This window comes from Sinohyriopsis cumingii, chromosome 1 (assembly GCF_028554795.1).
Source record: "Sinohyriopsis cumingii isolate HCF-2022 chromosome 1, ASM2855479v2, whole genome shotgun sequence".
In the NCBI taxonomy this organism is placed as follows: domain Eukaryota; kingdom Metazoa; phylum Mollusca; class Bivalvia; order Unionida; family Unionidae; genus Sinohyriopsis; species Sinohyriopsis cumingii.
The window spans coordinates 57,475,813-57,490,762 of NC_142961.1; the positions used below are offsets into that span (position 1 = coordinate 57,475,813).

At 37.1% G+C, this 14,950-nt stretch overlaps 1 protein-coding gene across 6 annotated transcripts in view; it reads left to right on the forward strand.

Moving 5' to 3' along the window:
* Positions 1-14,950, forward strand: part of LOC149806924 (uncharacterized) — a 174,502-nt gene that overhangs the window by 37,445 nt on the left and 122,107 nt on the right. The window contains exon 1 of one of the 6 annotated variants that reach the window (XM_089959770.1): positions 7,375-7,788. The exons of the other annotated variants lie outside the window; for them this stretch is intronic. Coding sequence (XP_089815896.1) covers positions 7,765-7,788 — 24 coding nt within the window. The 5' untranslated portion in view covers positions 7,375-7,764. Of the gene's footprint in view, positions 1-7,374; positions 7,789-14,950 lie in introns of those variants that run through there. 6 annotated transcript variants of the gene reach the window in all.

Here is a 14,950-nt window from a genome sequence, read left to right on the forward strand (position 1 = left end):
CCCCAGGCAAAGAGATAATTATATTTGCTGCTAGTGTTCACAGTGGATATGTCCGTTTTACCACTACTACTGCTACTACTACCACTGCTACTACTACAACTACTACGTGAATTTCGCTGAGTTTATTTCGAACTTGTGTAGAACAGTACTTAAATGTTCGATGTTGTTGATAGTTGAGACAAGAATGTCCAGAGTTAAAAGTTTAAAGTTAAGGTAGGTGTTTTATTATTCCAGGTTGCAAGTTACTAATCTAGTCTCGTTGAACTACTTCTACTACTACTACTACATATATTAAGTCTGAGAAACCGTGTAGGGTGAGTTGCATAGTTCTTTCAACACAGTATTTTTTCGTCTTAAATGTCTGCGGGCAAAGACCATGGATCCTTTCGAAGATTTTATCTATTTAATATGACCTTCAAATTAATTATATCTTTTTAGTTTCTTCTTTTTCTGTTTCAGTATTGGATTTTACAAAAGCCCCTTTTCTACCACCTAAATTATCCGTATCAGCAACCAGTTTTTAAAAAATGCTATAAATAGAATGATCCATCGCCGTCGCAGCCAAACCGTTCATCAACATTCAAGAGAACAAGACAAACTAATTTAAAGGGAAGTTCAGGGTTATGTAATGTAGATTTAAAATAAAGATTATACCTTGATATATAATAATTCTGATTTAGTTTACCTTGCCAGAAGGTCATTTGAGTTTTTAATAAGGTATGTCGTCTGTTTTTTGTCGTGCTTCAACATTTGCAAATTTCAACTTCCTTCCCATAACCACTTAACGGATATTTTCTAAATTTGAAAGGTAGCACCAAGGTATCATGGTCTCAGAAAATGGAGAAAATGATGCTGATCCAACGTCTGCTATTGCCTTCGTTACCCAAAATATCAATAATAAACATTAAAAAACTATGAACGACTATTTTCTCAAAAAGCAGAAAGTTTATGACTAAATCTTGCAAGAAGCATTCTGCTATTAAAGGTCTTTCAGGATTGCGAAAATTATGCCGATCTACTGTCGAGTGTTGATGCCGTTACTATGAATAAAAATCAGTTAGAAAAAGCTCCCACAACTGTACCATTTATGCTGACCTGCCATCGGATAAAATTGCCGTTACTAAAAATGGTAAAACTTTTTTAAGAAAATAATAATAATAATAATAATAATAATAATATTATTATTATTAGTAGTAGTAGTAGTATCCAGGTTGACATAGTAGCTAGCAGCCAGTTACGTTATGACCCTGCAATTAAATATTAGCAAAACTCTAAAAGTTTATCATCTACCGCAGCATAAAAGAATACAAATTGAACAGAATAAAAATTGAACAAGGTCAGCATACTGTGAGCACATATATATCACAGCTGCCAGATACATTTGTTACACAGTCATAAAATCAGGATTGCTTATTAAAATGTGTGTAGAGGTATAATTTCTGACAAGCTGATGCATTCGGGGTTTATCTAAAATCGTGCATCAAAAATGTTTGTGTACAACTTTACAGGCAAACGCCGCCCCCTCCCCCTCCTCTTAAAATACTCTGCTCGAAAATAAAGGGAGTTACTGTATTTAATAGATTATTTGCCTCTGGTGTGTGTTTGCTGTTAAATAGCTGACACCACTTTCAGCCATAAATTTTAAAGTAGCCATTCATTTTTACAGTTTTGATGCTAAGAATGTGAAATGTTGCGGAATTATTAGCTGATAGTAAACGTTCTTTGCAGGTACTCATTAAGTCGCAAAGGGTGTCAGTATTTTATACAAATCTTGTTTATTATAAAAGAAATGATCAAGCGACATACTAAAGAAAGTAGTGTAGTTTTGCTTTTTTAATGTAGATTGCCAAAGAAACACTTACAACTATGTCCTTAAAATAAAAGTTAATTGCTTTAGTGTCCTCGCCTCATAAAATTATAATAAGAAAATCTGGAGTTTTCCCGGGTTCTTCCTCAACCAGGTAGTCTGTTGAAAAAATAGCATTAGACCCACAAACCAGAAGATAGAGTTTTTCATAATAAACTTGGGACTTCTGCCAGAATTAAATCGGCAAATTTAGTGAGAACAAGTGGCGTGCGAGGTTTCAAATACAACATTACTCATCTTTCTACGTACAAAGGATGTTTATCGAATACTCATTAGTATTGAATGTGGTATAATTTTAGAATATGCATGGCCTAATTTGAACGGAAACAGAAACGGAAGCTGCTATCAGAAACCCGCTAACACTGGTATGTATTTTTAAGGCCTATGCATAATGTTACGATTTATGGAGGAAAAAAAAAGGATTGGTATGGTGATTTGTAAGTTATTTACTGCCTAGGTAGTTGGGGTAAAGTGCGTTGCCCATGGACACACCACGATAGCCAACATGGGCAGATCCATTGGTAGGAATCAAACCCGCACGGGGCCGCGGGTTGCCGATTGGTCTCGCCTGAACAGATCCCTAACATCTCATCTCTGCCCCCGTGGGTTCGAGTCACAATTCGGCCAACGTGGGCATGTGGGAAAGTTTGCCAGTAACTTTCTGTGGGACGACTGGTTTTCCTAGAGCTTTCCCGGGTTCTTCATCAACCAGATATACTGGCCGCCACGTATAGCCTGTCATGCTGTAGAAAAAAAAAATAATATTCAGCTTTATAGTTATTAAGTACTTCAAGAAACCGGGATTGGTATAAGGTTAACTTGTATGCATTTGCATCAAGCACATTGGAGAGAATTTTGACATATCTCTATAAAATACGTTCTTATACAGTTAACTGAGTGTGTGTGTGTGTGTGTGTGATTTGAATTTTTCAGTCATATCTGCAGTGTGGCACTTCATAGTGATGTCTAGCACTTGGGCATCATGTCTCAGACGTGTAGCATGATGTCCCACCCACTCACATTATCCTTACACTAGGCCGACCAGATCTAGCACTAACCTCTTAATGCTGAGCGCCTAGCAATGCACCAATTAGTCCCATTTTTATGGCTTTGGTATGACTCCGTTGTGGTTCGAACCCGAGACCTCTCGCATCCGAGGTGGACGCTCTACCACTTAGACCACCAAAGCGGTCACCGTAAACTAAAATATCCTTATATGGAGCATTACAACCTGCTGCATATAGCACACACGTTCAAAATGGCTGCTCCCATGTGCTCGAGAAATGAATATGAAATAGCCAACTTACACTAATTCTGCCAGTTATTAAAACAGGGAAAATACATTGTATTAGATAAATCAATACTAACTTCTAAAAGTGCAATAGATGAACGATAAAATAACGACACCCCTCCAAAAAAAGAAAACCAGTCCCGGGCTAGTTTTCCTTTCTTTCCTTTTATTCAATTTACCTCTTAAGTCCATGAAGGAAAAAAGGCCAAGCTAACCTGCCACTCTTCTGAGAGTTGCACATCTGTACTCTGTAACCCAAATTACACCCACTAATCATGCCACCACCACCCCACCCCCCCCAAAAAAGGGGGTGGGGATTGATTGTTATTTGTTAACAACATCTAACATATAAAAACAATTTTAAAAAAAAATAACGACGATAACTATTGGGGAAGGCACTTTTTGGTTTGTTTTTAAATTTCCAAATCACAACCCTGAACAAAGTACGAAACTGTAGACGGGAACCTAAACTATGCGAGCTCCTGAAGGCAGGAACTCTGGTTGTTTAGGTTCCGCTCTTGTCGCCTGGTTTGCAACTACTAGGTCATTCTTACAGATCTTTGCCAACTTACTTCAGTCCAGGTGTGTGTGTGTGTGTGTGTGTGTGTGTGTGTGATTTGGATTTTTAACGTAATTTTAACAATTGTTCAGTCATATCGCTACGGTAACTGCAGTTTGACACTTTATAGTGATATCCTGACACCAGACCGACCACTCCTAACACTAATCTCTTAATGCTGAGCGCCAAGCGAGTCAGCTGTTAGTACCATTTGTATAAGTCATTGGTATGACTCGGCCAGGGTTTGAACCCACGACTTCCAGCATCCGAGGCGAACGCTCTAACCACCAGGCCACCGGAGCAGTCCCCTCAGTCCAGGTGGGTTCGAGTCTCTGGCTCTGCCAGTATGTGTGCGTGAGATGGCTTGCCGGTAGCTTCCTTCGGATGGGTGGTTTTTACCAGGTCCCTTATCCACAAGTTATACTGTCCTCCACGTACAGCCTATCGTGCGCCGAGTTAAATCCCAAACAACAACAAACAACAATTTGAATGATCACATTGAATGTATGCCCGATAACTGCCATTCGAACCACCTCGGCTTACAATGATTAATCTAAAAGTTGCTAATGCATCAAACTAATTTGTTGGGTAAAAAGCCAAGGACGTTTTGACCGAAACCTCACAAATGTCCAATTAAAATTATCCCATCACGAAAAATACTGATTTTTTGGCAAACAGCCAAGTAGTATAGTGAAATGACTTTGAAAAATTCATTCAGTTATAAAGTTAGTGTTAGTTAGATGTGTGCGGTATTATCGGTGTAACACAGTAATTTTTTTCCTTCGGTGGTTTCCTCCTATAATAAATTTAACGGCATGTTTTCATTTTTCATGAGAAAATAATAAAACCATTATTCTTGTTTTACAAATCAGTAGCATTTGTCACAAATCAATTTTAAATATTACGAATATAATTTCATTTAAATACTTTAATTACATGCTTGACACGTGTCGCATACATGAACGTGGTGGTCAAACGGGGGCGCACGCAGATTTTTTTTTTGATTTTTTTTTTTTGGGGGGGGGGCAAATATGTTATGGTCGGCTATTAAGCTGAACGCATGTAGGCCAGAACATGTTTAGAAGTGAAATCGGGGTGGGGTGGTCAAGTGCTGCCCCCTTCCTTGCCGCTATGTGCGGGCGCCCGTGTGGCCAAATGGATGTTGTGAAAGATATTCGGGCCAAGTGCAGGTTTTGGAAAAATGTCGGATTTAGAAGATAAAAAAGTTAGTTTTTAGTAATTTACTAGCATATGTGAAAGCGTGATGTGCATGCATTCTGTTGTATTACCGATAAACTATCATAGGATTTTCAGGAGAGCACTTGTTTTTGTGTGTGAATATTACGCAAATTCTGAAGTCCATAGAATATTTCCTTGTTATGTTAGTTGGTGTATTTATGTTTACAGCATGTTTACTTGCTCTGTCACTGATAAATATCATGCGAGGGTGTTGGCGTCCCTCTGAAAGTTAGTCTATATTATAGCGAGTACGTTGTGGGCTCCAGTGTCGACACTTCCTGATTTTAATCAAGATGTCCACTAATGTCAGCACAATGCCTTTCGCGACTGTGTTAGATAAATCATCCCATTTTAATTACAGTATTTAGATAACTTGTCCAACTATTAACACATACAGCAAATCCATATTTTATTGGATAATGTCGGAGAGGGGACTGCGATTTTCTATTTAGCTGGGATATATTAACTTTTTATCTCAAGATAATTTGTTGTTTTTAACAAAGTTGTGTGCATATGTGTATAGTATGCTGTATTTTTCTACAAATCGGCGCAAGACACTTTTTCAGATATTAACAGACGGATTTTTAAAAAATATTATTTAATATCAGGAACCAGAACATTGAATTGTTGGTCCACAATAATAGTGCGGTATACCGCGGTACGTATCGCCGTATGTTCAGAGATACCGCGGAATCGGGGCCGGATTTAGACTAGACCAACAAGTTGTTCTCCGCCTTTTTTTGCTGTTTGACAATTAATGTATAACACCATTGGTTTCCACTGCCACCTGCCCTAAGCTGTAGCTTGTCGAGATTATGCCTAAATCCGGCCCTTGGGCGGATCAGGTCAAATGTTGGGATTGTTTTCTTTTTTTTTTTTTCTCTCACCAAAATTTTAAAAAGGCCCTGACTCCTGAAAGGGCACCAAAGCAAAGTCTATGTGTCTGTTTACTCAAAGTGTGCATACTACCCAATAAATGTGAGCAAAAGTAAAAACGATGATCAGATTTAAAGTGACTGTGTTTGTGTGTACGTTTTATATGTCCGGTGGGTGGGTAAACACTGGACGTCCTCCCAGACCCGTCTCTGGGAATACTGTGGTACACAATTTTTAGTGGTACTTAGGGGTCGTCCATAAATTATGTCAACAAAATGGGGGGGGGGGTGAGGGGGTTTGAAGAAGTTTGACAATTGTTGACATGGGGGAGGGGGAGTTCAAGATAAATTGACGTCAACAATGTTATTTTTTACAATAAATTTAATAAATAAAAAAAATGGGAATTTAGTCGGTGCGTTGGTATGGCACACACTCGCTCGCCCGTCAACAACAGCCCACCAGTTTATTCCTAAACCGGTTGAGCTCTTGCCAAGGAAGTCATAATCTTGCATCATCATATTTTGTTTTTATTCAATGTAGATTGTAGACTATCGACAGATTTTCAAGGGAAGCTGTTACTAAATTCAAAGACTGCACTGAGCCATAGACATCTAAATAGTATAGCTATCCATGAACTTATGTTTAAATAGCATCTATGTTATATGTATAGATGCTATATATATTGAAGTCCATAAGCTGTCCCTCCAAGGATGGATAACTGAGCCTAGGAAATTTTAGAGCTTGACTATTATACAGTCATCTTTAACATAATACATAAAATAAATTATGTAGCCTACACAAGCATACAACTTTTTCAACCAGATGCAGTAACCTTAATGCTTTACAAATATTGTACACTTTAATATTAGAGGGGTCACTGAAAGTTTGACAGTTGTTGACAAGGGGTGTGAGTAAAAATTGCCAAAAAATTGTTGACATAATTAATGGACGTCCCCTTATCTGTTTGTATCTTTGTAGTATTATCAATTACAATCATACGAACTGCTACCAAACAGTTTGAATTCCCCAGAATCCATATCGATGCTTGTGTTCTTTGCTTACAAGAGAAGCAATCGAATTTCAGGCCGCACATTCTTAACGTTCGTTCTTGTTTTCAACATCATCATCATCATCATCCTTCTTTCAGAAAGGAGCTGTGAGTGGCCGAATTGCCTTGAGGGTTGGCCTGTACAGGTCACTCACATCTCACATCTGTCCACCTTGGTTCGAATTTCAGTTCGGCCAACATGGTATGTGAGATAGTTTGCCAGCAGATTCATATGGGTCGGTGGTTTTTCCTACACCATAATATACTGACAGTCATGTGATGAACATATGGTCTTAAATCTACGAAACAAAGACAAAACCTTCTTTGAAAATAACCTTTGTCTTACATTTTTTTATTATCGGGGCCGTGGGTGGGGAGTTGTCTGGAGCGCTCGCGTTTACCGATTACTGCCATATCTCGCTTCTGTCCGGGTTCGTGTCTCGGGCTCGGCTAATGTGGGTATGTGAGAAATCTTGTGGGTAGCTTCTCGTGGGTCGGTGGTTATTTTCTGGGTTCTTCCTCCACCATTAATAATTGCCGCTATGTATAGCCTATCTTGTGCTAAAAAAAATGGCGTTAAACCCCTATAACAACAACAACCTCAGTCAGCGTGGGTTCAGTTCTTGGGCTGGTCCAATGTGGGTATGAGGAAGCTAGTCAGCAACTTCCTGTGAGTCAGTGGTTTTTATCGGGGGTTTTATCGGGGTTTTCCCCGAGTTCTTCCTCCACGAGTTAAATGTGCCGCCACGTGTAGAATAGCATGCGCAGTAAAATAGTGTTTAACCCACAACAAAATTCTATATCGAAAATGAATGGAAATTCCAGTCCTATATTTAGAATATGACGTGCCGTGAACCTCAGTGTGGCTATGTGACTGCGCATCAATGGAAAGCAGCAGTGCGACAAAGGTAGGCCACATTATATTTGCTGCTAATGTTTACCGCGTATCTCAGGGCTTCACTTCGAAATCGTGTTAGAGCAGCAGTGTCTCAAGAATTTGTGTGTGTGTGTGTGTGTGTGTGTGTGTGTGATGTGGATTTTTAACGTAGCTTTAACAATTTTTCAGTCATGTCGCTACGATATCTGCAGTGTGTCAGTTTATAGTGATGTTGGGGCATCATGCTGCAGACATTTAGCATGATGTTCCACCTACTCACATTATCCTGACACCAAGCCGACCAGTCTTAACACTAACCTTTTAATGCTGAGCTCCTAGCGAGGCAGCTGTCTGTACCATTATGTGTAAGTCTTTGTATAAGACTCGGCCGGGGTTCGAACCCGTGACCTACTGGTTCCGAGTCGGTCGCTCTAACCACTAGGTCACCGGAGCGGTCAAGAATTGGTACATAATAATGTACAATTCCTTCTGAATGAATTATGTTTGTGTGTTTCATTTAAATGCATATATTATAGTCTGATTAAAAACTTTCTGCTCAAAGAAAAAAATGTAAATATCACGTATGAAGTATAGATTGACCCAACATTTTTATATTCCACATACAAGAACCATGACAAAATGAATTCTGTTAAGACACTATTTGTCAATTTCTAGCATTTCCCAATACAGACAGCAGAGCAGGATTTGCTATCAAATGATGTTAACACCCCACCCACCCACCACCCCAACCACTAACATGGGTGAATGTGCTATACAATAGAGACCTAAAAAAAGAGAAATTAATAATGTTATGAAATGACTTTCATATTTATTTTCAGGACAAATAAAGGTTCTTAATGATGTTTGAAAAATCAGTTACAGGCTAGAAGCCTTGAGTTATGGGTATCCATATTGCTGACAATATTGAAAATAATTATATCCATAATGCTGACAATATTGAAAATAATTATATCCATATTGCTGACAATGATGAAAGTAATTATATCCATATTTCTCATAATGTTGAAAATAATTATATCCATATTGCTGACAATATTGAAAATAATTATATCCATATTGCTGACAGTGATGAAAGTAATTATATCCATATTGCTGACAATGATGAAAGTAATTATATCCATATTGCTGACAATGTTGAAAATAATTATATCCATATTGCTGACAATGATGAAAGTAATTATATCCATATTTCTGATAATGTTGAAAATAATTATATCCATATTGCTGACAATAATGAAAATAATTATATCCATATTGCTGACAATGATGAAAATTATATCCATATTACTGACAATGTCCAAATAATTATGACCCTGATTAAATAATCAAACCTACATTTTTAAGTGTTTTCTTAAACATGTTATAAAAAAAAATTTAAATAAAAAATAAACCCATTGTCAAAATATTGTTTGCAATGAAAGTATATACAGAGAACAAATTACATAAAGCTAGAGGGGCCTTGAGTGGTCTAAAGCACTCACCGTTATGGATCACTGCCATCTCACCTCTGCGTGAGTTCGAGTCTCAGGCTCGGCTGACATAGGTATGTGAGAAAGCCTGCCAGTAGCTTCTTGTGGGTCAGTGGTTCTTCCTGGGGTTTTCCAGGATTCTTCCTCCACCAATTATACTGGCTGCCATGTATAGCTTATCTTGTGCTTAAAAATGGCGTTAAACTCTACAACAGCAACAAAATAAAGCTGGAATGAATTTGGGGTCAGACAAAGGTACACAATGCTTACTCCCACTCATTAGTTATTTTCAACAATTGCATACCTTGATGCTTCCAAGTTATGGCATCAGAGGAGTGTCCAGACCTGGAAGCCAATGTTGCAGAACGTGACTCTTATGTGTTTTGTCTCTTCATGTCTTGATAGTTTCCAGGATATGACCCTAGGGTAAACCCCATAAACCTGCTGCATAATGCACAGCATACAAAAAACGCATTTGTGTAACAAGTGTTAGGCTGCATGTACTCTGCACAATTTTCTGTTTGGAAGGAAAGAAAACTTGTGCAGATATATTTCATGATGTAGTGATTTCCTTACTCTTTAGAATAATCATTATATTCAGCAATGATAAGACATAATATAATATTTTTGAAGATTGAAAATATTTTTCATCTGAACAGATTAGACAGAAACCATTTAGCACAAAGAAGTATCCATGTATTCAGTACTCTTCCCCATCGTTTTTGTGATATTCTAAATTTACTTAAATAAGAAATTTTGTGTGTGATGCCAACAGCTTGTGTTTCTTGTCTCTCTTAGGGACAAATGATTTAAATTTTTGTAGGAGTAGCCTGAGATTTATAAGAAAAACAATATCTGAACCTGTATAGGTTGAAAAAATGGTCTTGCTCCCACTTTTTTTTACGAAAGAACTTTTTATGTCTAATAATTAAATTGTAACAAAATTATTTTGATGTGGACAAAAAAATATCCTGGCTAAATGGAAAATCCTGAGCCATCCGTCGACAGAATATTAAATGTTTTTTTTTACCAGTATAAACACTGATTTTTAGCAGTATAAACACCATGTTTTTTTACCAGTATAAACACTGTTTTTTTACCAGTATAAACACTGTTTTTTTACCAGTATAAACACCTAGTTTTTTTTTACAAATATAAACACCATGTTTTTTTACCAGTATAAACACCATGTTTTTTAACCAGTATAAACACCATGTTTTTACCAGTATAAACACCATGATTTCTACCAGTATAAACACCATGTTTTTACCAGTATAAACACCATGTTTTTTTTTACAGAAAGTTTAACTTAGAGCTAGAATATTAAATGTTTTTTTTGCCAGTATAGACACTGTTTTTTACCAGTATAAACACCATGTTTTTTACTAGTATAAACACCATGTTTTTTTACAAATATAAACACCATGTTTTTTTACCAGTATAAACACCATGTTTTTTAACCAGTATAAACACCATGATTTTTAACCAGTATAAATGCCATGTTTTTTAACCAGTATAAACAATGTTTTTTTAATCAGTATAAACACAATGTTTTTTTACCAGTATAAACACTTTGTTTTTTACCAGTATAAATACCATGTTTTTACCAGTATAAACACCATATTTTTTAACAGTATAAACACAATGTTTTTTTTTACAGAAAGTTTAACTTAGAGCTAGTGACCATGAACGTATTGAAATATTTTGAACAATAACCTCAACAATACCTTTACAACATTATATGAACTGTACAATACAGTCAGTACTGCAAAGTCCTAAACTTGATGATGACATGCAGGATAACGGCAAGTTTTCTCCCGAGCCAAATGAGGACCCATTTCAAAGTACCTGGATGTAAAACTCCCCATATCGATATGACTGGAAATATGTTAAAGTTATGTTTCAAATCCAGATCTCACACACACACAAACACACACTTGATGCCATGTATAGCCTATCACGTGCTGAAAATGACATTAAAACCCCAATAAACCAAACCATTACCAGTGTGTAAATATGTTAGACATTTGTATATAATTTTCACACATTTAGAAGAAGACAAAAAAGGAATTCATCTTCAACAACATTCAAGGAATTAAATTCCCAAAACATTCACAACTAGGTCAAATGCAGGTTTATGTTCTGTGTAACTTGAGGCTTAAGGTTCAAGATCTCGGATTAATCCTAAACAACTCTAGAATGTAGCTGTAGTTTCAATACAAGAAATAAATATTATTCTAAAAAATGTCATGATACACCTTTTACTACCTTTTATGCTTTTTGTACAACTATAGTTACAAGTCAGGAAATACTGTAAAAAAAATAGTAAATACTAGGTATTAGTATTTTTTAAATAAAATTTCTTGGAATTTAATACTGTACAAGTTATCATTATCCTGAAGAAAATAATAATTGCATGACTGTCATGACTTTCCTTTCGATACAGAAAAATTAATAAAGAATTAAACAATCAGAAACTTAGATAGGAAATTTAGAAACCCTTTCAGACTGATTGCATGATTACAGATTTAAATGGACTTGTTAGACTGTAACACAAATCAGATGCTGGAAATTGAATGTGATTTCATTGTACAACCTGCATTGCTTAAGAACAGTGCTACTCACAGCACAGTTAAGCTTTACCCAGTCTGGTCAGAGGATGGACCTACTTGTAGTGTATGATTTGACTCAGTCTAGTTTGAGAGATGGACCTACTTGTAGTGTATGATTTGACTCGGTCTAGTTTGAGAGATGGACCTACTTGTAGTTTATGATTTGACTCAGTCTAGTCTAAGAGATGGACCTACTTGTAGTGTATGATTTGACTCAGTCTAGTCTAAGAGATGGACCTACTTGTAGTGTATGATTTGACTCAGTCTAGTCTAAGAGATGGACCTACTTGTAGTTTATGATTTGACTCAGTCTAGTCTAAGAGATGGACCTACTTGTAGTTTATGATTTGACTTAGTCTAGTCTAAGAGATGGACCTACTTGTAGTGTATGATTTGACTCAGTCTAGTCTGAGAGATGGACCTACTTGTAGTGTATGATTTGGCTCAGTCTGATCTGAGAGATGGACCTACTTGTAGTTTGTGATTTGCCTCATTCTGATCTGAGAGATGGACCTATGTGTAGTGTATGATTTGCCTCAGTCTGATCTGAGAGATGGACCTACTTGTAGTTTGTGATTTGCCTCAGTCTGATCTGAGAGATGGACCTATGTGTAGTGTATGATTTGCCTCAGTCTAGTCTAAGAGATGGACCTACTTGTAGTGTATAATTTGATTCAGTCTGATCTGAGAGATGGACCTACTTGTAGTGTATGATTTGACTCAGTCTGATCTGAGAGATGGACCTATGTGTAGTGTATGATTTGCCTCAGTCTGATCTGAGAGATGGACCTACTTGTAGTTTGTGATTTGCCTCAGTCTGATCTGAGAGATGGACCTATGTGTAGTGTATGATTTGCCTCAGTCTAGTCTAAGAGATGGACCTACTTGTAGTGTATGATTTGATTCAGTCTACTCTAGTGAGAGGGATGGTCCTACTTGTACTGTAGCCTATTATTTGACTCAGTCAAGTCAGAGGGATGATGTCATAAGTGAAAATGGTCCCACTCAGAAATCAAATATGACTGTTACAGTGACCATCTTGAAAAATCTTGTTATTGCTACCCCTCCTGTATGGATGGTCATATCAACTGTGGTGTTTTCATTTGTAAAATTAAAAGTGTCTTGCTGGTCCTACAAGGAAATGGTTCTGATCCAATTTCGTTAGAGCTGCGATGTTCTGCCTCTTGAAAATCATTTTATTGCTACTCCTCCTGACTAGAAAGTCTCCTTAACATGGATCTTTCTACAGAAGACTTCTCATATCTGGTTGGTTTTTTAATGAAACAATACAACTTGGACATACAATGATGTCTGTCTTAAAAAATATTTTTACCCTACTCCTCCTGAATGGATGGCAATAATAGACTTCTTATGATATCTTGTTGGTCCTAAAAGAAAATAGTGCTGGTCTTGAATTTATTATGGCCACCACAATAGATAATGTGAAAACCTTATTGACAATGAGAAAAGAAAAGGGGTTGTCTTGAATTCCTGGATATTTTTTATCAGAGAAACATCGGTTTATTTGAGGGTCTTTTGTTGTGCAAATGAGACACAAAAAAGGAACATCTCAGTCTTTTTGTACTCATGTGAGGCATGGACCCTGACAGCAGAATTACAACGAAGAATCCGGTCACTTGAAATGAGATGCTACAGAACCATCCTTGGTATCTCTTACATGGACCACATCACAAATGAAGAAGTGTGTAACACCATCAGGCGCGAAGTAGGCCAATATGAGGACCTTCTCACCACTGTCAGAAAGAGAAAGCTGAAATGGTATGGCCATGTAACCAGAGTCAACAGTCTATCCACAACAGTCCTGCAGGGCAGCGTCCAGGGTGGCAGAAGGAGAGGTAGACAGAGAAAAAAGTGGACTGACAACATCACAGAATGGACCAGGAAAAGTTTTGCAGAGACACAGGCATTGGCACATGATTGAGACAAGTGGAGGGAACTGGTCAGATGTTCAGCAGCACAGTGCCTCAACGACCACACTAGGTGATGAGACTGATGATGATGATGAAAAGGAACCCTATCCAACAAAAAGAAACTCAAGCCTGTCTCAGGCATATCTTGACTCCTCAGCCCTGATTGAATATGGTGCCTCACACCCCTTTTTATAGTTTAAAGATCACCCGTGAGGTGTATACATGAATAAAGAATATTTCACTGAGTCAGTGTTAAATGCTAGAAGTTAGAGTAAGGTTTACTTTAACCATTCAAAAGCATTTAATGTCTATTCTTGTATCAGCAGATTCAAAGATAATTGTTCTGAATTGGATTCACATGTTTGCAGTAACTAAGCCGACCTGAAAATAAGGCTTAAGTAAATACTGCAGTAACAGTTCTGTGTAAACAAGTGTCACTTCAGTTGAAATTGCACGTCTTTAATTTAACTCATCTTTATTTAATAGAGCCCTGTGGTGACTAAAAAACAAGAGTGTTAAGGTTTGTAATATATATCTCTCAGTGTCTGCCTTTATACATGTAAGTACCTTTCAGTACTCCTGTCTCTCAATTTGTATCAGTCTGTCTGTTTGTCAGTCTGTTTGTGAAGACTATATTTCAGCAATGCAGGAGACAAAAATGCAAATTAGATTGGATGATGAGCTGTAATACCAGTAGTGTATACTGTGCTGTACAGTACTAAGTCAGACTAAACTGTATGGCTGTAATACCAATAGTGTATACTGTACTGTATAATACTACTTCAGACTAAACTCTATGGCTTTAATACCTGTAGTTTATACTGTACTGTACTGTACTGTACTGAGTCCAACGAAACTGTATGGCTGTAATACCTGTAGTGTATACTGTACTGTATACTACTAAGTCAGATTAAACTCTATATCTGTAATACCAGGATTTTTTAAACTCTATGTCTGTAATATCAGTAATTGTTACTGTACTGTACAGTACTGAGTCAGAATAAACTATGGCTGTAATACTAGTAGTGTATTTTGTGCTGTACACTGCTAAGTCATATTAACCTCTATGACTGTAATACCAGTAGTGTATACTATACTGTACAGTACTGAGTTAGACTAAACTCTTTGGCTGTAATATCAGTAATGTATACTGTACTGTA